Source organism: Euphorbia lathyris, chromosome 1, assembly GCF_963576675.1.
Source record: "Euphorbia lathyris chromosome 1, ddEupLath1.1, whole genome shotgun sequence".
NCBI lineage: Eukaryota > Viridiplantae > Streptophyta > Magnoliopsida > Malpighiales > Euphorbiaceae > Euphorbia > Euphorbia lathyris.
In genome coordinates, this window is record NC_088910.1 from 1,072,018 (window position 1) to 1,095,564 (window position 23,547).

General features: G+C 33.5%; 1 protein-coding gene, 1 long non-coding RNA gene and 4 other non-coding genes across 26 annotated transcripts; 1 reads left to right on the forward strand and 5 right to left on the reverse strand.

Annotated features, from left to right (window-relative positions):
- Positions 1 to 6,114: 6,114 nt before the first annotated feature.
- On the reverse strand, positions 6,115 to 6,187 carry TRNAK-UUU (transfer RNA lysine (anticodon UUU)). The gene has a single exon. It is a non-coding gene; the product is annotated as a tRNA-Lys (tRNA).
- A 1,084-nt stretch (positions 6,188 to 7,271) lies between these two features.
- TRNAK-UUU (transfer RNA lysine (anticodon UUU)) lies at positions 7,272 to 7,344 on the reverse strand. Its single transcript has one exon. It is a non-coding gene; the product is annotated as a tRNA-Lys (tRNA).
- A 2,581-nt stretch (positions 7,345 to 9,925) lies between these two features.
- TRNAK-UUU (transfer RNA lysine (anticodon UUU)) lies at positions 9,926 to 9,998 on the reverse strand. The gene has a single exon. It is a non-coding gene; the product is annotated as a tRNA-Lys (tRNA).
- Positions 9,999 to 10,087: 89 nt separating this feature from the next.
- TRNAK-UUU (transfer RNA lysine (anticodon UUU)) lies at positions 10,088 to 10,160 on the reverse strand. The gene has a single exon. It is a non-coding gene; the product is annotated as a tRNA-Lys (tRNA).
- A 1,181-nt stretch (positions 10,161 to 11,341) lies between these two features.
- On the forward strand, positions 11,342 to 14,270 carry LOC136220048 (uncharacterized). 21 transcript variants are annotated; one of them, XR_010684374.1, is made up of 8 exons: positions 11,346 to 11,904; positions 11,983 to 12,047; positions 12,155 to 12,494; positions 12,635 to 12,681; positions 12,762 to 12,921; positions 13,192 to 13,355; positions 13,462 to 13,540; positions 13,906 to 14,270. It is a non-coding gene; the product is annotated as an uncharacterized lncRNA (long non-coding RNA). The 21 variants fall into 21 exon arrangements; XR_010684375.1 differs by having other exon boundaries at positions 11,346 to 11,819; positions 11,983 to 12,041; XR_010684382.1 differs by having other exon boundaries at positions 11,346 to 11,819; positions 11,983 to 12,041; positions 12,158 to 12,494.
- Positions 14,271 to 17,021: 2,751 nt separating this feature from the next.
- On the reverse strand, positions 17,022 to 21,522 carry LOC136216941 (uncharacterized). The gene is made up of 4 exons (XM_066003806.1): positions 21,436 to 21,522; positions 19,603 to 19,827; positions 19,112 to 19,262; positions 17,022 to 17,867 (listed from the first exon to the last, which is right to left on the reverse strand). The coding sequence occupies exons 1-4, from the start codon at positions 21,487 to 21,489 to the stop codon at positions 17,356 to 17,358; spliced, it is 942 nt and encodes a 313-aa protein (XP_065859878.1). The 5' UTR covers positions 21,490 to 21,522; the 3' UTR covers positions 17,022 to 17,355.
- Positions 21,523 to 23,547: the final 2,025 nt, after the last annotated feature.

Here is a 23,547-nt window from a genome sequence, read left to right on the forward strand (position 1 = left end):
TATCACAAATAAAGTATGCTTGATACCCTAATTTAAACCATATATCCTAAATTAATTCTAAACCCTAAAAAGTATACCCTAAACTCTTAATTTATAAACTCTATTCCTTAAACTATATTTAAAATATTAATTTACTCATTTTGACATAATTCAAACTATTATTTAAGATAATTGTAAATAATTTTTTAAACTGAATTTCCATGTAATTTTCCTATATTTTATGTGTGTAAAAAAAATATAACTTTACTAACAAACCTTTAATAATAAATCTTGATAGAGGGATCAAAATACCAAATGTACAACCTTATAGGAAAATGACCAATGCGACAATGATTAAAATACCCCTAAATGATTTTCACGCATAAATAATGTAATTTACTCGATATTTGTTGCTATAAATATAGTAAAAGAGTAAATAAACACCGTCTGTGGGAATCAAACCCAATTTGATAAATCACGTATTGATTTACTGGCATCATCAGCAACAATAAAACAAGGCTTGGTATGTTGTATCCTAATAGATTTCATTGTTAAGACGACTACCTATTATAATAGCATTGAAGAGAGCTTTTTCATATTTCGATTTTGTAGTATTTGAATGAATTTTAAGGGGATGTTTGGTTAGCTAAAATTAAACTATGGAATGGGAATGAGATTGAATTATTCCATTTGTTAATGTTTTTTTTTTGTGAATGGAAGGGCTAGACGCCCCAAGACATCCGAAAGGCAGAACAAAAGAAAACAAAAAACTCAGCTAGTTTCTAGTAGGACGGACGACCCCAATGGCGCCTTTATCCGCAAGTAAGATGTCATGAAGGCCTGCAGGCGGCGCATCACACTCGTGATGACCCAGAGGAAACGTTCCTGCGAAATTCGCCAACCAGTCAGCTGCTATATTCCCCTCACGAAGGGTATGAACAACTCTGACTTCCCACTCTTGCTTAATTAAGCGCTGACACTCCTCAATCAGCCAATAATACCCGTGATAAGATCTTCCTTTATTATGTATCAGCTTGACTAAGGAGAGGGAATCCACTTCAAGTTCAACCTTTCTGATGCCAAGCTTCCAAGCCAAAACTAACCCATAATACAGACCCCAACACTCCGCCAGGAGGGCGGTGCTTATTCCCAAGTTACAGACAAAACCACCTGCCCAGTCTCTCGTACTATTTCGTATCAGCCCACCGCACGTCGCGGCTCCCGGATCCCCTTTGCTTCCTCCGTCGCAATTAACTTTCATCCAGCAATCAACTGGTTTAATCCAGATCACGATCTTTTCCCCGGTCTCCCTTGCGTCTCCTCGTCTCCTACCAGTTCCTACCCCCGCAAGCGAGGTCTCCTTAGCTTGACTGATAACGAGATCCCATTTATCCGAAGCCCTCGTATCTGTTCCGTTGAAGATTCTCTCATTTCTCCAGCGCCAGAGCCACCAGCACCTAGTGATGAAGATTATTGGCCACCTAATCCCCTTCCAAGATTTCCGGACGGTAAGGTTCATTTGAATCCACTCCCGAGCATTCCCTGCATAAAAATTACTCCTCCACTGCGTTGGAACGAAGAAATTCCAGAAAACCTGTGCCTCCTGACAGTCGCGGAGCAGATGTATTGCTGTCTCCGGCAGTTTACACGAGGGACACTCGTCACTCTGGCTGATATGTCGCCTCATCCTATTCTTATTAGTGAGGATTGCATCATGGTAAACAAGCCATATAAAAACCCGCATTCGTTCAGATCCCATGGCTTTCCAGATCTCCTTCCAATCCTTCATCTCGTTTTCTTCGACATCTCCCTCATCCATTCGGATCTTCTCATACGCAGAGCGAACCGAGAACTGGCCTGTATCAGAAAGGCTCCACGACCAAACATCCTCCTCGTCATCCTTCGGAAAAAGTACAACCGCCGCTAGCTTCATCATCTCTTCTGTACGAAGGAACTGATTCAGGCACAGCCAATCCCATCCGCCTTGGTCTAGCCAGTAATCTGCTACCGTTTTCTTAAGCTCCGCCTCAGGAACCACAGACCTCGTCTTATCACAAAGTTTTATGTTATCTAACCAGCAATCCTTCCAAAATAAAGTTTCCTTACCGTTCTTCACCAGTCGGTTCAGCCCGACTTTTAGCACCTTCACTCATTGCATTATACTCCGCCAACCATAACTCTTCTTACTTCTATTCCTAAACATCTCCAGCCCCTTCCTGCCGCTCGAATATCTACTTTTGAGGATCTGGACCCATTTCGTTTGCGGTTCACTTAGCATCCGCCACCCGAGCTTTGCAATATTCGCCAGATTAGCCTGCCGTGCTCGTCGAATTCCGAGACCTCCCTGAGCTTTTGTTCGACAGATCACATCCCACCTGACCAGGTGCATCTTCCGCCCCCTATCCGAGCTGCCCCATAGGAAGTTTCTGCTAATGGAGTCGAGCCTGCGGCAAATGCTAACCGGAAACACAGTGGTTTGCATTAAGTAGCTAGGCATGGCTGAAAGGACCGATTTGATCAGCGTTGTTCGTCCTGCAAGTGATAAGCTACGTTCTTTCCATCCTGCTAGCCTTTCCTTCGTGCGATCAATAACATACCCATAAGTGTCTTTATTAACTTTCTCATGAATGAGCCTGACCCCAAGGTACTTCCCAAGGTTTGTTGTGCTTTTGATTCCTAGCTCCCTTTCAATTATGCCTTTCTCTCTTGTGCTGGTATTAGCTGAGAAAAAAACACAAGATTTATCCAAACTGACCTTCTGGCCAGAGCAATCACAGAAGTATGTAAGGATTTCTTTTATTAGTGCCGCTTGTTGCCAGAAAGCCTCAGCTAAGAGAACAATATCGTCTGCGAAAAAGCAGTGAGAAACCTCCGATCCATTTCTAGATAAAACAATCGGCTTCCATGAGCCCCTCTCAAATGCATCAAGGATGAGGTGACTGAGCCGTTCAAGACAGAGAATGAACAGATAGGGGGATAGGGGATCCCCTTGTCGAAGCCCACGTGAGGGCTTAAAGCCAGAATCCTTCTCTCCATTCCACAAGACATGCATGAAGGTAGTGGAAACACATGCCATAATAACCGATATCATCCCTGGGGGTAGCCCTAGCACTTTCAAAGTGTCATGTAAGAAACTCCAGCTGATGCGATCATAGGCTTTTTCTAAGTCTAATTTAAGCAGCATAAGCTTCTTCTTCCCTTTTTGCTGACTAAAAGAGAACACAGCTTCCTGAATAAGAATAACATTGTCCGTGATCTGCCTTCCTGGTACAAAGCTGCATTGCATTGGGCTCACAAGAGAGGAGCGGTTTCAGCCGACCAACTATGCACTTCGTAATCATTTTGTAGCTGACGTTGCATAAACTGATAGGCCTGAATTGGGATAAGTTCTCGGGGTTCTTGACCTTTGGAATAAGGGTGATGAGAGTCGTGTTCAGCTCTTCCTCTAGGATCCCTTCATTAAGCCCTTGTAAGACATGTTTGCAAATGCTCGGCTCAACTATTTCCCAAAAATTCTGATAGAATCCCGCTTGAAGACCATTCGGTCCCGGTGCTTTCCAGGGGGACATGGTTTTGATTGCCTCTCTCACCTCCTCAGAGCAGTATGGTTTCCCTAGATCCTCCAAATCCACATCACTAATCGACGGGAACCCATGCACAGTTTGGAGCTGAATACGGGTGGGCATGTCCTCCTGATACAGATTCCTAAAGAATTCAGTGGCCATGTCTTTCAGTTGGTCCGTGTTCCAAATCCAAACTCCATCTTTATCCCGTAAGCCTGCAATTTTATTCCTTCTGGTTCTGATAACCGTTGAGGTGTGAAAAAAGGACGTGTTCCGGTCACCTTCTTGTAACCACTGGACCCGAGACTTCTATTTCCAGTACAGCTCCTCCTGGGCAAGAGTCCTAGTCAGTTCTGCAGATAGTTTCCTTTCGAGCCGTAGCAATCCCTTATTGCAATTGATAGCCAAAGCCCTCTGCACTCCGCCCAACCTGGCATAAAGGCGATTTTTCCTACCAAAAATGTTCCCAAACTCATTCTTATTCCAAGTAGTCAGAGCCTTCGTTAGAGCCTTAATGGAAGTATTGAGCGAGTCTGACTGTTGCCATCCTTCTCTAACCTGGTCTCGGATTGCGTCATTTTCTAGCCACGCTGTCATGAATCTGAACGGTACCTTAGGTTTCCTTCCGACGTCCATGAGGTCAATAAGAATCGGAACATGGTCTGACTGATGGCGTTGAAGGTGCTTCACAATGTCTTCGGGAAACTGAATTCTCCAATCCATTGAACACAGACCCCTGTCCAGCCTGCACGCTACCCTTGTGCGAGGAGCGAATCCCCGATACCAGGTAAAACGAGGGCCCACGAACCCCAAGTCCACTAAACTCAGCTGATTAATCCAATCTGCAAACAGAGCACACCTGTCTAAGGTCCTGGCCGAGCCTCCCTGCTTCTCATCCATTGATCTAATGCAGTTGAAGTCCCCATAAATTAACCATGGGCTGTTGATACTGTCACTCAACTGTCTCATATCAGCGAAGAAGGTTCTCTTAAATTGCATCTGTGGCCTGACATAAACAGCAGTGAAAAGGAAGGAGCTGTCCTGTCCAATACCATTCGTGAAATTCACTTGACAGTGAATGAATTGAGGATTTTTTAGAATCACCTCAACCTTAACTAGGTTCTCATCCCAGAAAACCCAAATTCCCCCACTATAACCATCCGCATCCACCAATTCTACATTCGGTAAACCAACCTGCTTGCCAATCGCCATAGCTCGAGACCCGGGGATTCTAGTCTCAAGAAGGCAAAGGATAGTAGGCTGATGAGTTCGAACCATATGCCTGAGCGATCTCTGAAAAGCAGTGCCACCGGCACCGAAGCAATTCCAAGTTATTATCTTCATAGGAGAAAACAGTACCAGGATACACACCCTTTAGGACTACTGCGCTCTAGACTTGGGGTTGTTGCACCCCCTCCTTCGCACCCTTTGTCAAGTCTCTAGCAGTTCTTTCTCGTAGCAATTTGATGAGTCTATCATTCCCTTTTGGTTTCGAGGTTCCCAATGGAGCTCTGTTGGTATCCAACGTGCTCAGAACCACTCGACTATCGGGTTCTAGGCGAGTTCTCTTGCCTCTCCCAGCAGCCATTCCCGAGCTCTCAACATCTCTGGACCCTTCCAATTCCACCTCCATGTCTTCCATCATTAAACCAGCAAACCTGTTAGTATTCGAGGCCCTAGAGTCGCCCCGATTCTCCTTTCCCCAAGCGTTCTGACGGACGATTGATTTCCCCTTCCTTGCATTACCAGTACACACAGCTCTTGTCGATATTACAGAAGCATTCTCAGCTTGAGCCCCGAAACCACTAAATTCAACTCCCTGTGGGCCAACCTGTTTTTGGACTTTGGTAGTGTCGAAAGGGTTCGCCACATTAGGTTTCCAGCCCTCCTCCTTTTCAGGTCTGGTAATAGTTCGCCCTGGAGTCCGCGGATTGAACTTCCTCTTTGGCACAATCATCCATGGACCATACGTATCCAAATCCCATTCATGTGCAATTCCGGCTTTTGGCTCTACGACTTTGGTTATCTCCTCTATGTTCCCTTCTGCAATTGTTGTGTTGGCCTCTTACATTGGAGTGATATTCATAGTTTCCGCCTCTCTCTCAGGTATCGCACTCGGCCATGTGCAATTGGCACGAGTATGTCCATATCTGCCACAATGATTATAAGCAATATGCAGTCCCTCATACTCAACCCGCTGCGTATCTCCTTCTAGATCAAACTGAGCAACCAGTGGCTTCAATAGATGAATTTCAATACACACACGAGCAAAACGGCCCCTCGTTCTCATAGCTGTGTTCTCATCCACACGAATCGGTTTTCCTATGGCAGTTGCCAGACCTAGCAGGACGTCTTCATCATAGTAAAGGAGCGGAAGCTGGGGAAAGCGAACCCAGACCATGGACTTCTCCACACAGGCATCAATTGGATTGAAGGAAGCTGACCAGGTGCGTACCGTTAAATAGTGGCATTGAATCAACCATGGCCCGTCGTTAATTACATGATTCCTGTCCATATCATCGTCAAATTGAACTAGGTGAAATCCTTCCCCCAAGTCCATCATGTTATATTACGCCGTCTGTGGGAATCGAACCCACGACCACATGGTTAAAAGCCATGCGCTCTACCAGCTGAGCTAAGACGGCTACACATTATAATAACATTCAAAACATATACGAGGAATTTAATAAATAACATATTAATTTATCGGCATCATCACCAACAAAAACAAAAGGATTGGTGTGTTGTGTCCTAATAGATTCCATTGCTAAGACGACTACATATAATAGAATTCAAGAGAGCTTTTTCATATTCAAAGTTTTTAGTATTTAAATCAACTTTAAGAACAATGTATTTGATCTTCATCTCATATGTAAGTAATCAACCTATAAATTCATCATATGAATAGTTGGATAGATCTTTAGTTTCGTCAATTGTTGTAAACTTTGAATCTTATATAGTTGGCATGCTTCTCATAAATGTTTTTACGAATTCTTCACCTTTGTATGACCTTCCAAGATTCTTTAGATTATTCACTAGAGTCTTGAAACTTGAATTCATATCTAATATAGATTCATTTGGGTCCATCTTGAATAAATCGTATTTTTCTATGAGAATATTGATTTTAACATCCTTCAGTTTCGTGTTCTTTCATAGGTAGTTTCAAGTTTATCCCATCTTTCTTTTACATTATCATAGCTTGAAATACAATTATATTTATTAGAATCTAAAGCACATGTACAATATGTTTATAGCTTTAACATTTAAAGAAATTTTATCTTGGTTAAATCAAAATCATTTTGTGATTTTAAAACAACTTTTCCATCAATAAAAGTTGAGGGAATATAATGTCCATCTTTGATTAATCTCGTACATGTATATTAAATGAATAGATACAAAAATTCATCTTAATTTTCTAAAAAAAATATATAATTTGTCCCAAAGAACAAAGAAGGTTTTGCAATGGATTGACCATTTGGAAAAACACTAGGAATGCAATCTCAAATATTGTCCATATTTAGATCTATGTGTTGAGTCGTTTATAGAGGTTCAGTAAATAATTTGTAAATAATTTTTTTTAAGTTTATTGATGTTTAAGAAACTTCACCTTACTTTTTACAAGTTACTTAACATAATTGTAAATAATTTTTTTTAAACTGGATTTCTATGTAAATTTCCTTTATTTTATGTCTTCCCATGGTGTGTAAATATAGTAAAAGAGTAAATAAACACCGTCTGTGGGAATCGAACCCACGACCACATGGTTAAAAGCCATGCGCTCTACCAGCTGAGCTAAGACGGCTACACATTATAATAACATTCAAAACATATACGATCAATTTAATAAATCACGTATTGATTTACTGGCATCATCATAAATAATAAAACAAGGATTGGTATGTTGTGTCCTTATAGATTCCATTGCTAAGACGACTACCCATTATAATAACATTGAAGAGAGCTTTTTCATATTTCGATTTTTCAGTATTTGAATAAACTTTAAGAACAATGCATTTTCTCTTCTTGTCTCTAGTCGTGCGATGATTCATCAACTAAATTCATCATATGAGTAGTTGGATAAATCTTTAATTTCGTCGATTGCTGTGAGCTTTGAATCTCATAATCTTTAGTTCGTCAATTACCATGAGATTTGAATCTCGTATAGTTGGTATAGTTCTTATAAGTTTCTTTATGAATTCTTCATCTTTGTACGACCTTTTAAGATTCTCTAGATTATTCACTAGAGTACTAAATCTTGAATTCATCTCTACTATGGATTTATTTGGCTCCATATTGAATAGCTCATATTCTTCTATAAGAATATTGATTTTAATATCCTTTACTTTCTGTGTTTTCTCCAATATAAAAAAAGACTTTTAGGTACAAATAGTTAGGAAATAAAAAGGGGCTGAGTCCTTTCTCTTCCCTTCTAAATACAGTAAAAATACATGAAACAAAGAGAAAGTCTACATTATTATACAGTAAAACCTCTATATAGGAATATACTTGGGATCCGGCTATTTGTATAACAATTGAGAGGTTATTACTAAATGGAGTTTGGTCATAGAGGTTATTACCAAGTTGGGACCGAGTTTTTTTGTATAACAAAATAGAGGTTTTTCCTATACAGAGTATTTCTATATAGAGGCTTTACTGTATTTATATTTTCTTATAATTATTTTTTAGCATAATACCCATTTGGCTCCTCAAAGTAAGGCTTTAAAGTCAATTAGAAATTTAAACTATCAAAATCATCAATTAGGTCATTCAACTAAGGAAAAATCATCAATGAGTCCTTATTTGAAACAAAACCCATTAATTGAGGCCTAATCGAAAATCATTCAGTTCAACAGTTTCAGACTCTATTCCTCAAACCCATTTTGAACCAACATAGAGATTATTACAGTCTATATCAAATAATCACGGTTTCTGATTTTAGGATAGAATGAGGACTCAATTGATGATTTTTATTTAGTTTAAGAGCTTGATTGATGATTTTAATAGTTTAATGTCCTAAATGACTTTGGAGATTTAGTTTAGGAAGCTAAATAGGTGTAATGCCTTATTTTTTTCATAAAATAATTATATTTCCGGAAGATAATATATATATATATGTATTTTGAATCAAAAGAGCAATGAATTAATGAGTCAAATCATAGCAAAATTGTAACAATAAATCAGAAACAGAACTCAGTAATAAATTAAAAAAAGAAGGGCAAGTGGATAAACGAGAAGACTGTGCTAACACATGTGTCATCTCATTCGTTTGCCGCCATATCCATTTGACTGAGTAAGAGTCATTTGATGTTAAAGTCGATCGTATTTGAATAATTCTATCCCCAAATTCAGAATCATCCATAGAACTAGAATTTATTGCATCAATCATTTGTTTAGCATCAGATTCGAAAACAACATTCCTTATTCCTTATTTCAGCCTCACATTCTCGTGTTGCCGAACAACATAACAGACTCGCACATCTCCCCATTACAAACTGTCCATTTGCATCTCGTACTGTTGCTCCCATCCCTGCACGACCATCAGCGTTAAAACATGCTACATCAACACAACACGAGAAAAATATAATAAATAATTAATATATACTTAAAATAAAACTAAAATTATTATTTACAATATAAAAAAATTATTTAATCAAATTCTGAGAAGTAATTATATAATCTCAACTTTGGTTTAATAATTTTGTAGATATTTTGTCTGTAAAAATATTAATTTTGAAAGCAGATTTTTTATTTATATTTTTAACTTTTTTAGAACTTAATTTTCTCGAAATTAAAAAAATATTAATTTTGAAAGCAGATTTTTTATTTATATTTTTAACTTTTTTAGAACTTAATTTTCTCGAAATTAAATTCATGACTGGAAAAAAATGAAATATATATATATATACACATATATATTTAAAATTAAGGGTCAAATACAGGAATACCATAGTTAAGTACAAAATTACAACTAAGTCCTAACACTCAACTTAATTCTTAATATGTCATTATTCTTTATATATTATGATTTTACACCATAATTTAAAAATTATAGACTCCAATTCATAAATCATAAACCCTAAAAAATATATTATAGACTTCTAATTTATAAACTCTAATCCTTAAAATATATTAAAAGTACTGATTTTACTAGTTTAACATAATCTAATAATCCAAAATTATAACTTGACATAGTTGTAAATAGTTTTTGAAATATGAATTTCTATGTAATTTTCCCTAAAATTAATAGCTAAAAATAAATTATAATTTTCAAAACTTAAGTCCAGAAAATAATGTTTTTAACTTAAAATAGAGGGCTGGTAAAATGGGCCGGAGTGGCCTGTGATAGTAATAATAACGAAAAACAGTTAGAAAATGGAAAATTACGCCGTCTGTGGGAATCGAACCCACGACCACATGGTTAAAAGCCATGCGCTCTACCAGCTGAGCTAAGACGGCTGTGCGACATAAAAATCATTCAAATTATATAGAATAAAATAGGAAAGTCATTCCTGCACAAACATGTCCAAGTCAGGATGAAAATAGCACGCCGTCTGTGGGAATCGAACCCACGACCACATGGTTAAAAGCCATGCGCTCTACCAGCTGAGCTAAGACGGCTATTGATTAGGTTAACATTATAAACTGAAATATCTTGTAAGACTCATTCATCCAATAAATAAACAAAAGAACGATAATTCATCAACAACACCAGAAAAAGAAAAAGGGAAATATATTGGTAGAAATCTACGAAGCACTGACTCGGAGGCGGACATGGGTGCAGGTGTAAAAAATGGTATTTCTAAAAATATAACACATGGATATGACGGGACACGACAAATTTTATATAATTAATTTTATATATATTACATATAAAAATATATAAAAAAAAAACTTAGATTAATCACAAATTACTTATAAACCATAAAAATACATCCATAAACAAGTCTGAAATTACATAATAACAAATCATAATTGAACCTATTGTATCATTAAAAAAAATTGATCATTTGTATTATAATTTATAAGCCTGATTTATCATAAACCTAATTTGTATTATAATTTAAAAACCTAATTAATAATTTGTAAAACATAAAGTACCTAATAGATGAAACGCAAACGAAAGAGAGGAATACTTCACAGATGAATAAAACCACAAGGAGTAAGGGAGAGGAAGACATCGCAGATAAAACACAAGGAGCAAGGGAGATGAAATCGCAGACAAGAGCAGCAAAAGAATCACAAACAAGAGCAGCAAAAGAATTGCAAAAGAAAAAGATAGGAAAAGTCGCGATAAAACGCAGGTGCAAATTAGATATATATTAGGGTATTTTGTAAAAATTTTGTAAGTGAACCATTGTTTCTAAATTTTTAGAAAAAGCCCTAAATTTTTATATTTTCCCCCATCAGTCGTGTCTCACCGTGTCCTTGCTGTATTCCTACCTTATCCGAAATCACAAACAAAAAAAGCGCATGGGACACATTTTTGTCGTGTCCCCGACGAGTCCGGCACCTGAGTGGACTCGCTACTCCGACCCCGGGAAAGAGTCTGTGTTTCATAGGTAGAAACATTTCCAAGTGAGATTTTTTTTTACTGTAGAACAAAACCCGTACTGGTCCCACAGGTTGAATGATGCACATCCACCGATAAATAAATGAAGGAAATTTTCTATCAAGAACCACCACTCACATAATGCCACATGTCTCATCATCTGAGTGACGAGTTCTATTAAACCCATGTCCCTCGAAAGAGTGGCTTAGTAGGCAACACTTCTCCCAACATCTATCTATATCATACTTAAAGCAGCTAACATTTTGCTGACATGGCAGCCTCTCAATATTTTGGATTTATTTTCCATTTTTCCAATTATTTTAATTTTATTTTACGCTTTGCTGCAAGTGCTGCTCCATACTCCCTCAAATTGCGCCTCTCTTAGGCTTAACGTGCTTCCTCAACTTCAACTTCAACTTCTCTAACCATTCTCACAACTGCTTATCTATGAAAATCGATTCTAATTCTTATCTCTTCTTTTCTCACCCAAACACTTCATCTCCACCCTCAACCGTTTGCATTTCTTACTCTAAGTCCTTTCTTTTTTCTAGGAAATGGCTTACCCTATTCCTTTGCATGTCAGATGGTTTTCCTCTCCTTCTATTCTCTTTTGGAGCGATTCATCATTGGTTCCTTTCAATCTTTCCTTGCTACCTCTCTTTTCCCAGTGATTTTGTTTTCCCTTTTGTCATGGATTTTTCTGGTTTGCAGCAGGTTTCACTTTTTATGTGCGATTCCTCTTTCTATTCCCTCGCTGCATTATTAATTTATAAATTAGATTCTGATTTAGATTATGAAATTGATTTGTTCAAGGTGCATTTTTTATTGGATTTGGGTTACTCCTACAAGGTAATTTGATGGGTTACTCATTTTCTTTCCTTTTCTTTTCAGTGCGTACATGAATTTCATCTTCTTCTTCAAAGTTATTTGTACCAGTAAAAGCAATTGATGTTGGGGTTTGATCCTGATTTGTTTTGGATTCAATTTTTGTTTCTGGTATTTATATTTTTAATAAATCCATGTTTGGTAATATGATGATGGTTATGGTGTTGGCAAAATTTAGCAGAGGAAGACAAACATTACAGAGAGCCGCAGGTCGGAGTGCCATTTTCAACAATTCCAAGGTGCACTTCTTGCTTTTGCAGATTTAGTTTTCCTTATATAAACAATTCTTTGCAACTGTAAGATATATTGTTTACTCGATCTTATTTCCAAGGTTTGTTTTCACCTAATTAACTCTGAAATTTTTTAATTTTCTGTAAATGTTCTTTTGATTGGGTTTGTTTACCTTCTCTTCCCACTGAGTTTGGCAAATTTCCATGGAGAAGACTTTGTGGATCACAGTGAACCCTAACTGCTCGAATATGATGTCCTCATTTCATCAACTTTTGCTTTAGTTATAGGTTAGATAAATTGCCTTTCCTTGCAAATTTCTATTTGCCAATTTGGTTTTTTTTTTTTATTTATATTCTTTGGCATTTTCTCCTGCTACCTCACATTTTCTCTTTCTATTACTTACAAATCTAGATTTCTCTTTTCTCAGTTTCTAATTTGGATTATGTGTTTGTCATTGAATCTAGCTCTTTCAAGGTAAATGATTATGTTTTATCAAGTTCTTTTTCATTTTACTACTGCGCTTTAGACTCATATTTTTTATTGCTTTCAATCAGTGTGGTGTGTTTCAGGCATTGCTTATCTGCCTATTTCGTGATCGAGCATGTTTAAAGCATCAGGTAATGCTTATCTGCTTGAGTTTCTCCGGTTTTTCCTGTCTCAACATTTCATCGAACAGCTCTCCTGAGTTTGGGCGATTTTTCCTTTCACTGTATGGTATGAGTTCTCATTTTTCGTAGTCTCATTCTGATTTTGTTCAATTAGGATTCTGATTGCTTTTTTTCTTTGTTTTAGAAAATTCTAAATTGCAAAATCTGATGACTTTATTTTATAGTTAGTTGATTTTTATATCTTTGAGTTTGAATGGACTTCTCGGTAGTTGATTTGGTAATGAAACTGATTCAAATAGCCTATATCTCTTACATGTAATTTTAAACTGCCTGCTTAATCATCACTGACTCATCTGCACTTTCTTTGACAAACAAGAACTACTAACCAGTTTCTCTCTCATCCGTTCACCTCCAACCTTTTCACCTCAACTTCTCATCACTGGGTTTCTCATCTTTTATGGTGACCGGTTACCAACTTGCCTCTTATGCAGTGGATCATAGTGTATTAATGATGAATTTTCTCAATCGATTCCACATTCGGTAAGCAATTCTATTCCTCCAAGAAAATACATGTGAATCTTCCATATGTGTCAAATGTTGATTTGCTACAATTTTAGCTATTCTTTTTCTTTTCTTTATCCCATAGATTGGAAGCAAACTCACCAGTGAGGAATCACTCCAAAAGGGAGTAGAGGGAGATGGAACCCGTGACATGGAGGCAGAGGGTAAGAGGTTTTCTATATTAGATAGCGAATATGATTAATCTTTGTTCATAGGTCTTTTAAACGTTAATGTGCATATGGCTTGAATGGTTATCCATGCTCTACGAAATGCTTTTCTCCAGTATCAATTTTGATTTACCCCTTTTGGTTTTTTGTGTTGTGTGTTGGTTTGCATTTACTAATGCTTTGAAATTCAATTTTGTTTCTGCTATTTTCATTACTTTCTCTGAGTTTTTTTTCAATTATTTTATTTTAATGTATGAGTTTCTTCTATTGCCATACATATAATGCACTAAGTTTTTCTTGAGCGTTTCAAAATAGAATATAACCTAACTGATTGTTGATGTTTTTGGACCATACATGTGCAGCTCTCTTTGTACTGCAATACGTTTACTTATCCTTTTCTTCTAGCTTTGAAGCCATGGTTCTTCTTCAATTCGATCAGCAACAACCTGCAGTAGCATGCTGATCTGGCTTTCTACAACAGTTTTGTGGTTTTTCATTGTAACCTCTATTGCTGCAATCCGATACTGGTAGTCAAACTTGGAAAGAAAAAAGGAACCCAAAACTTAGGTTAACTGATATGCAATTGATAAAGAGTTTGGATGTACAACTGATTGAGGGATGAATTTATTTGGTGGAACTATGTAGACATTTTTGGAACTCCTATAAATGAAGTTATGGAATCATATATAGAAACTAATATATATGGATGTGGATTCTCTTCCCTGCTTCTGTTTTTTTTCGTGCTTCACGTATGTTTTCTTTGGGTATATATTTGAATTTGAATTGATACTTTCTTCTATGGTACATTGATCTTATAGGATGGTTCTTTCTCCTGTTTATAGAAGTGCATTTTAAGTCGTTATGTTCTATATTGTATTTTGTAATGTTAATTATTGAGTTGTATTTTGTCATTTTAATTACTGAGTTAGTACATGAATTATTGACAACTATAGATTTTTTTAGGTATTTGAAGGATTAAAAAGGTTTCTTTTCTTATGATTTTACAAGATCACATTTGATTAATAGGTATCATGCTGATAGGCATGAATTCTTATTCAACCGGCCATGAGGAAATTATAAGTTATAACTAAAAGACTTTCTTAAGGCAAGCAATATCTAAAATGGAAATGATTCTTCTCCATTTTTAGCAAAATGGCATGTAAGATATTTAATGTTCTGTGGGTGAAGTTGGAGAAGAATATTCTTACGGTGTAATTGATGAAAAGAAATGACAAATCAATGTATAAAGAATTAGAATTTCAGTTAAAATGGTTATCACATCCATTCCAAAGGTAATTGGAAAAAATATATATGTATACAATAGAATTGATTTCTTTATCAATCAACATTTCTGCAATTTTTTGGAATAAAAAGTTATTTGAGATAACTTCATAACTCTACCCATCAATTACAATTTAGCTTATTTTTCAAAGAAATAATAATAATCATTTTATTTATTTATTTTCAAATAATAGATTCATAAAGAAAGAACTAAAGCTATGTAAATTTCTTAAAAAAACCAGAAATTTTAAATGTTTGTTTTTATATTATTTTATATTACATTTGAACTAGCGATTTCATAAATGAAGTTTATATACGTTCCTTATCATGATTAGAATAATTTATTTTTCGATTTAAAACGTAATATAAGCTGAGATAATTAGTTGTAAATAACAAAAACATTTTTTTTATTTCTGCCTTGCTTTAACACCATCAAGAAGGTTACATTTATAATTATCAATAATATAAAAAAATTAACTTTCATATGTGATAGTCAAATACAATTAGAAAGAAAATTGTTTGTCAAATAATTTTAATTTTTATACATTTACTGGTCAAATTTAATTAAAAGAAAAATTGGTATTCAAATTGTTATTTGCCATAATAAAGATAAACTATATAGTTATCTTTATGTGACAAGCTCGGATATAAGCTTTTAAATATTAAAATTCTATTGATTAACCTAGCGTATGTTTTAATTGGGAAATGATCCACCTAAAGGATGTCTGACAATCTTCGACCAAGAAATCAGATAAACTATCTAAAAAACATATTAAACTTTAATTGTATTTTATTATTTATTTATATTTGAACCAATAAAATTAAATTTATGGATGAAAAGAATTTTCAAATATCACGTGCATTGCACGGGTGTTCATGCTAGTTTTTACTAAACCAGAACAAGATGATTTTATCTTCACTTCTAACACCAATCCTTCTTCTATATCATCCGCACCGCCAATATCAACAACAATTCGCACTTTTCATAATTAAGAAAATCCAACGGATCAACAGACCGGAACCATTTCTATCCGAGCAGCTATTCTATTTGCACCGGAAATGTTGCTTTACGCTTATTTCCAAGTCCTCTAAACCTATAATCTATATCCAATTCCAAAATAAAAAATACCAATTTCGGAAATTGAACCCACAACTACATGATTAAAAGGGGTTAAATGCATCATTGGTCACTGAATTTATATGGTTGTCTCAAAATTGTCACTCAATTTCAATTTGTCTCAATAAAATAATTTAACTTTGAGTTTTGTCTCAATTAGGTCACTCTGTCGATTTTAGTGGTTAAAACGCGTCGAAATAATGACATGAGTGACACATCAATATGAGTTAACTCAAAATTTTGACCGAAAAAAATGTGACAGTCACCTATCGGGTATTTTTATGAAAAAGACTAAATTTTAGTTTTTTTCATAAAAATAATCGACACGTGATAGCCAGGTGGCGCATATGTGTATGTCATGTGTCATTTCGGTTAGAAATATAAGTTGTCTCATTTGACGTATCACTTATGTCATCATTCCGATGTTTTTTAATCATTGAAATCGTCATAGTGGCCTAATTGTGACAAAACTCAAAGTTGAATGATTTTATTGAGACAAATTGAAATTGAGTGATCTTTTTAAGATAACCATTTAAATTCAGTGACTAATAATGCATTTAACCCTGATTAAAAGCCATTAAGTACAAAACCATTCCAATCATATTCAACAAAATATAAAATCTCCTAAAACACATTCATAGAAAATATAAACAAAACCTATTAATTTACATATTTTATTAGCAAAAAGAATTATATACTTCATCAGCAACCCCCCAAATAATAAAAAAAAAAATTAGCCTAATTGTCTGATAATAACACTTCTAGATAGACCGAGTCCAATATCACTCGGAGAATGCCACATCAATATTTAAACAAGTGAAAGAGATTCAAATATGTAAACAAGTGAAAAGATTTTCTACTATAAACCCGAACCAATATTCTGCTATAGACCCGAAACAATACTAATCACATCAATCGTATATTTTCTATTATAGATCTGAAAAGAAAAAGATTAAAAAATAAAACAAATTATCGAATCAAAGATTCAAAATTAGAATGACGTAACGACGTCCTTCTTAACCGTATTCAAAAGAAAAGAAAAAGAATAAAAAGATTTGGAAAGAATAAAAAATTTCAGAATTAAAACCAAAAAATTCACAACTAATTTACATATTAATTTACATACGTAACACAAAAAAACCCCCCCAAAAATGGTTAATTTACATATTATAATAACACTAAAAAAACAGAACATGAAAATTGTGTCTTAATATCCTAGTAGAAATATTTCCATATCTGAACTTTTCTACCGTAAAGAAAAACCAAACCAAACCGGTATTACTGATCATATGATACACATCAAAAGTCAAACATAAGTGACACAAAATTTCTATTACAGACCAAAATCAGTACTAATCCCACCACTCAGATAATACCTCGTGTCTGATATGTCATCATCTAAGTGACGGATTCCTTAAACCCATGCCCCTTCAAAGAGTGGCTTAGTAGGTAACGCTTCTCCAAACGTCTCCACCAAATCCGAACAAGACGACGATTCAACCTTCACCTCCAACCCCAACTCTTCTTCTATATCATCCGCAGCAGCTATCAACAACAATTCACACCCTTCGTAATTAAGAAAATCCGGCGGATCAGCAGGCCCAAATCGTCTCTGCCCAAACAACCCTTGTAAGTGCGCCGGAAACATTGCTTTACGCTTATTTCCGAGTCCTCGAAACCTACCGGAGTCAGTGTCGGTAGTAGCTTCCGGGTTCTTAATTTGGATTAGAAATGAAGCTTCGCGTTCAATGTTGAGCGACTCTTGGGGCTCGTTTTGAGCATCTTCGACAGGTAATTCTAGCTTGTAGATCAAGTGAGTGTGCATTCGTTTATTCGGGTTGTGTTTTAGGATGCGGTATACACCTTCGCCTAATGCTCTTGCTGGATCTACGTGTCTGTGTCCTCTTGTGCTTGTTTCGTATTCCTCTGCACGATTTATCATAAATACCAACTTTATTATTAACTAAATATACTAAGAAAAAGATTCACCAAATTATTGTAAAATCAAAGAAAAAGTTTCAAAACTGAAGCTAATAAAAAAGAACAAAATATCTAGAAAAAAATATTCCGAATTGGAATGAATTTTAGATTTTTTGTTTTAAAAATCAAAATTTGACTTTTTATTTATTTATTTTTACTGAACCAAATTTCCAAAAACAAATTCGAAATTGTTCAGTAGCATATTAAAGGGTATGTGTAAATATCCAAAAACAAATTCGAAATTGGTTAGTAGCATATTAAAGGGTAATTACACATATGGCCACTAAACTTTATAATGAATTTCGCATTTTGATACACTCGTGACCACTAAACTTTAATTCACTTCTCAAGATAATCTTTCACGAACTCGAAATGAAAAGTTTCAAGAATTAAAATTGTTCAGAATGACACCATAAAACTATGAAACTATATTTTTTATTTTCCAAAACGTAAATGACGTAAATGGTCTCAAAACAAAAAAAAATCAAGAAATAAATTTGATTAAAAATACCATTAATTCTTGATTTTTTTTTTATTTTGAAATCGTCAACGGTTATTTTGAAACGTTGATTAAAGATTAATGACACAAGTGTAACAAAGTGTAAAGTTGAATAATTTTAATGTTAAATTTTAAAATTCAATGGTCATATACCGTAAAAATTGATAAAGTTCAGTGCTTATAAATGTAACTTAACCACATTAAATAACACATATTTCTTTCTACATGCTTTTAAAGAAAATCTATTATGTACCAGACGGGACCTAGTAGTAGTCGACTTAAGATATTACTTTGTGGCCCTATTTGATAAAGAGTATTTTGAGAAAAAATAGCACTTTAGAAGTTTTGACTAGTCAAACTTCTAATAATGGTATGCGGTGAATAGAGATTTGAAAGAGCTTATTGGATCTAAATAACTAATTTTATGAGTTTTTTAATTAGCTTATTGTTCCATATCTTTTGCCTCTAATTATTAGAGGCTAACACTAAATAACGACTTTATCATATTCTTATTTGTCATTTTACACTAAGAGCTATTAACAATCAACTAAGTTTTAAACAAATTTACACAATCGGTTAGTCAAATCAATTAACCAAAAAGGTAATCAGTTAACAAGAACCTCTTTTCACTTATCTAAGCGAAAAGACCACAAGTGGTACTGGTCTGTATTAAAAGTAGTGATATACTTACGTTGTCCAAGAGCATCTTTGATATCATCAATCTTAGTGGTGACCATATCTACAAAACCCCAATAAGGTTGGGGTCTCTTACTTGGATCCGGAAGGCTTTTCCGTCCCATCACTATCAATCTCAACAACGTCTCCTTCTCGATGTTCACTTCCTGTATTATTAGTTATCCTTTATTAATTAATCCATCCATTTCATATTACATGTCTTTCTAGAGATTTTTTTTATTTCATAATAAATGTTATGTTAATAGGATGAATACACATAAAGTCATTTTCTTTCTGCTATAAAACGTAGATTTATGAAGATTAATTAAAATAATAGACTTATTATAAAAATAAATAAACAGTGAAATTAATAAATAATAGATAACAAAGTTTTTTTCTTTTAATATTTTTAATTTCTATGCAACTTTTTAGAAAGATACGTAATATGAAACGGAATGAGTATTTAATTAATCAATCGGTTGGAGGTTGATTAATATATAAATATACCCGAGTGCCGTGTCCACCGCTAGAAGAACTTGAACCGCCGCCTCCGGCATCATCCTGATTGTGTTTGGCGCCTTCCTTACCAGAGCAAGGGTCTTGCTTCTGCTCGACTGACCGTTCACCAGACTCCGGGCGTAGAACAACGTACAAGCGTTGAACATCTTCGGGACCATAAACTTGTTCTTTCCCAACTTTTGGTCTGTAGAAGAAGAATATCTCCCCCCTTTCCTGTATTAATTAATTACTTATAATTAATTATAGATGTAAATATAATTGTATATATTTATAAAAAGATAGGATTAAAATCAACATATCTCACATTGTCATTCGACTCCTATGATATTACTTGATAAGATTTTTCCTAACAGAACATTTAACTCATTTTTCTCATTTTTAATAAAAAAAATAGCCGATTTAATGTTTTTTTGTCAAATAAACATAATTTTTGCATGTAAAAAGTATAAGAAGTATCATCTAGAATATTTTATTAAAAAAAAAATTTAAATATTGACAAAACACAGATTTCAAAATCGAATTTTAACAATATAAAATAAACTTAAATATCAAATTTAATTCATAAACTATCAAATTAGTAAAAAACATAAAATTTATATTATTTAATTTATGATTTCGATTTAGAAAATCATATTTTGAAGGATTGTGTTTTATCGATGTGTAAAAATAATTTTTTTTAATAAAAATACTATTGTTTGTAATCGGAAATTAATAGTAAAATTTGAAATAATTTGACTTTATTTACAAACTTTTAAAGCACATGTCATAAAATTTTAAATGCATTTCTTTTACTATGAAAAAGAAAATCAATTACAGTGTACATGGATTTTTTTTTAACAAATGGATTATAGAAATACTTCAAAAATTAAAAAGATAGGTTGTAAAAATATCTTAAACGTTTAGAAAAAAACAATTAACATTAGATCAATTTCCAACATTATTGTAAAACACAAAATAAAAAATTATTTCTTATTCTATAAGTTTTATTTTAAAAAGATTTCATATAAGTTTTTTACTAAAAAAGAAGCTATTAATGTTAGATTAATTTCCAACATTATTATATAAAACACACTTAAAAAAAATTTATTTCTTATTCTGTACCAATCATAAAAGATTTCATATAAGTTTATTCTAAATAAATTTCATATATTTTGTGATTTGGAAATGAAATATTTGAATTTTTTTATAACTAGTACAAAAAATACAGTATATGTTTTTTTAATTTTTCACATTTTATCATATAATTATAATTTATGACTGGTAACTGATAAAATGATGAAACTAGATAAAAACACTAGAAAATAGTTTTACACTTCCTAAAATTAAATATTAGGATATAATATCAAAAAAACAACAAATGATAAAATTTCGGCTTAAAACATTATTTGGCCTCTAATTTATCCAAAATTGTATCATTTTACAATTAACCTATTATTTGATTACATTTGACTATTTGGCTCTTGACCTATTCTATTTGGTGAAATTTCACCCAATTTGTATGAATACATAACGAAATCTTTATCTTATTAATAAGTAACGATATTTTAACACTTAAATTTGAAACGTGATATTCCTTAAGGTCTTTTTTCCATATTATATAAAAATAATTAATTAGATTAAAAAACAAAAAACAAAAAAATAAATTCTAAACTAAAATCTATCAAAATTCAAATGCCAAAATATTATTATTTATCAATAAAATAATGATTCGGTAAAAAAAAATCAAAATTTGAGATAGAATGCTTTTAAGCCTGAAATTTCGAATACTTCAAAAATCAAATAGAGGATTAATCCTAAGGAGAGAGATGTAGAGTAGATAACCTGAATCTCAACCTCAGGCTGGCTTCGAGTCTTCACTTCTTCACCTTGTCCCATATTTTCCTGGATTCTAAATTAACCTCTAATGGAAATTATAATAAGATTGTAAATATATAAAAAGCGTACAGGTGGAATATAAAGCTTCAACTAAGCAAATAAATTTACTGACACGTGTCACTACTACAACTTCTCTGCTATACACGTAAGTAACTCTCCCTACGCACGACACGTACTCCAACATAATACTTCTTCCTTTGAGAAAATATACTCTTATCTAAACGGTGTGGTTATGCGAAATTTTTGAGTCATAAAACCAATTCAAGGTTCAACTAATGGTTAAAAATTAGATTTTTTGGTTGGTAAGTGTTTCCACCGCTGATAGCAGTGACCAGTAGTAAATATATGATTATTCGGTCGGGGGGCCGATTTTACATGTATGTTTGGAAAAAAAATTAGAAATTTAGATTTCAACAGACCTAACAAATCTAAAAAAATTAGAAATTTTGATTTAGACAGACCTAACAAGTTTAAAAAAATTAAAAATTTGGATTTATGAATTACCTAATAGGTCTAAAATATTGAAAATTTGAATTTTGGACAAACTTAATACGTAATGAGATATATTTAATTTTTTTTATTAGTTCAATGCTAGTTTCTAAAAAAATTATAACATTTTTACTTTTTTTTTATTTTTATTTTTAAAATTTTAAAATTTAATTAGAAATTCAGTTGTTTGAGTCGCAAAAATAAGAAATTATTTTTTTAATGGAAAAGACATAATAAAAATGAGTTCAAAAGTGTTATGAAAATAAATAAATTAATTAATAATGGTAACATAGTTTTATAATTATGGAAAAATAAAATTTAAATAAATAAAGTAAGTGTTTTTAACCATCTCATCTACCTTTAAACAATGAAATATTACTACATAGAGTCTACATAGACTATTACTAATATTAGGGGGGCCGAAACTACTCATAACCACGGACGTTCCGGCGGGTGGAGGGGCCTGAGCCCCCTGTATCCGCCCATGACAGTGACTATTCACTTTTGCATATGGTTTGCACCTTCAGGACCGATCCTGAGATTTTAGAGGTCCAGGAGCGATTTACCAAGTGGGCCCTTAATAAATAAATACAAGTAAAAAATAAAGTAGAAAAATGAATTGCATAAAAGAAGATTACTTAAAAATGACTTTTTTTTTTGTTATCTAATAAAAACATTTCATATGAAAAAAACATTTTATATTCATTTAAATACCCAATTTCTTATACAAAATTATGTCTATGAGCATTTCTAGATAAAATTCTCAAATTTAATAAATTATGAAATAGTTCTAATGGATTTTATGTTTTTCAGGACACAAAGCATGATAACAGAAAAATAAAAAACCAAATCTGAAAATCATATCAGTTAACGGGCTTTAGCGATTAAGTTCTTGAAATTGGAAGATCTTGATGCGTTTCTCCCAAATTGTTTTTGAAGACCAAGTAAATCAGAATCTGATAGAATTTCTCAAAGACAAAAAAAAGTATTAGCAATTGGAAGTTTCACAGTGAGGTGATTAAAGAACATAATTGATTATATAGCTGATGAATTGATGATGCACCGAAGATGAAGGATGATATTACCGTTTAATATATTTGAGATTGGAGTGTGATTAAAGAAGAGAGTGATAAATTAGAAATTTTATTAGGATTAATGGTGGGAGAGATAATTATAGAAAGACTCTCAGGTAAATTAGAGAATTGATGTCCAATATTTTATTAGGAAATTTAAAAAGAATACGAGGTAAATTAGAGAATTTGGCAACACTACTTAGTAACTGATGCTCATATCTTTAATCAAGTATAATTTTTTTTAATTTAATTTATTATCAACGGTTTTTTTATAATAATAATGCCAACGTTTTTAATTTGGAAAGAATATGATGACAATGTTGTTAATCAAAATATAATTTTTTTTGAATTTAATCAAGTATATTTTAAGGGGAAAAGTACAAAAATAAACCTTGTGGTTACATCCATTAACACACATGTGGTTTAAAAGTTTGCAAAGTGGTACCATGTACTTCATTCCGTTAGCAAACACATACCAAATTGACTAACGGTGTTA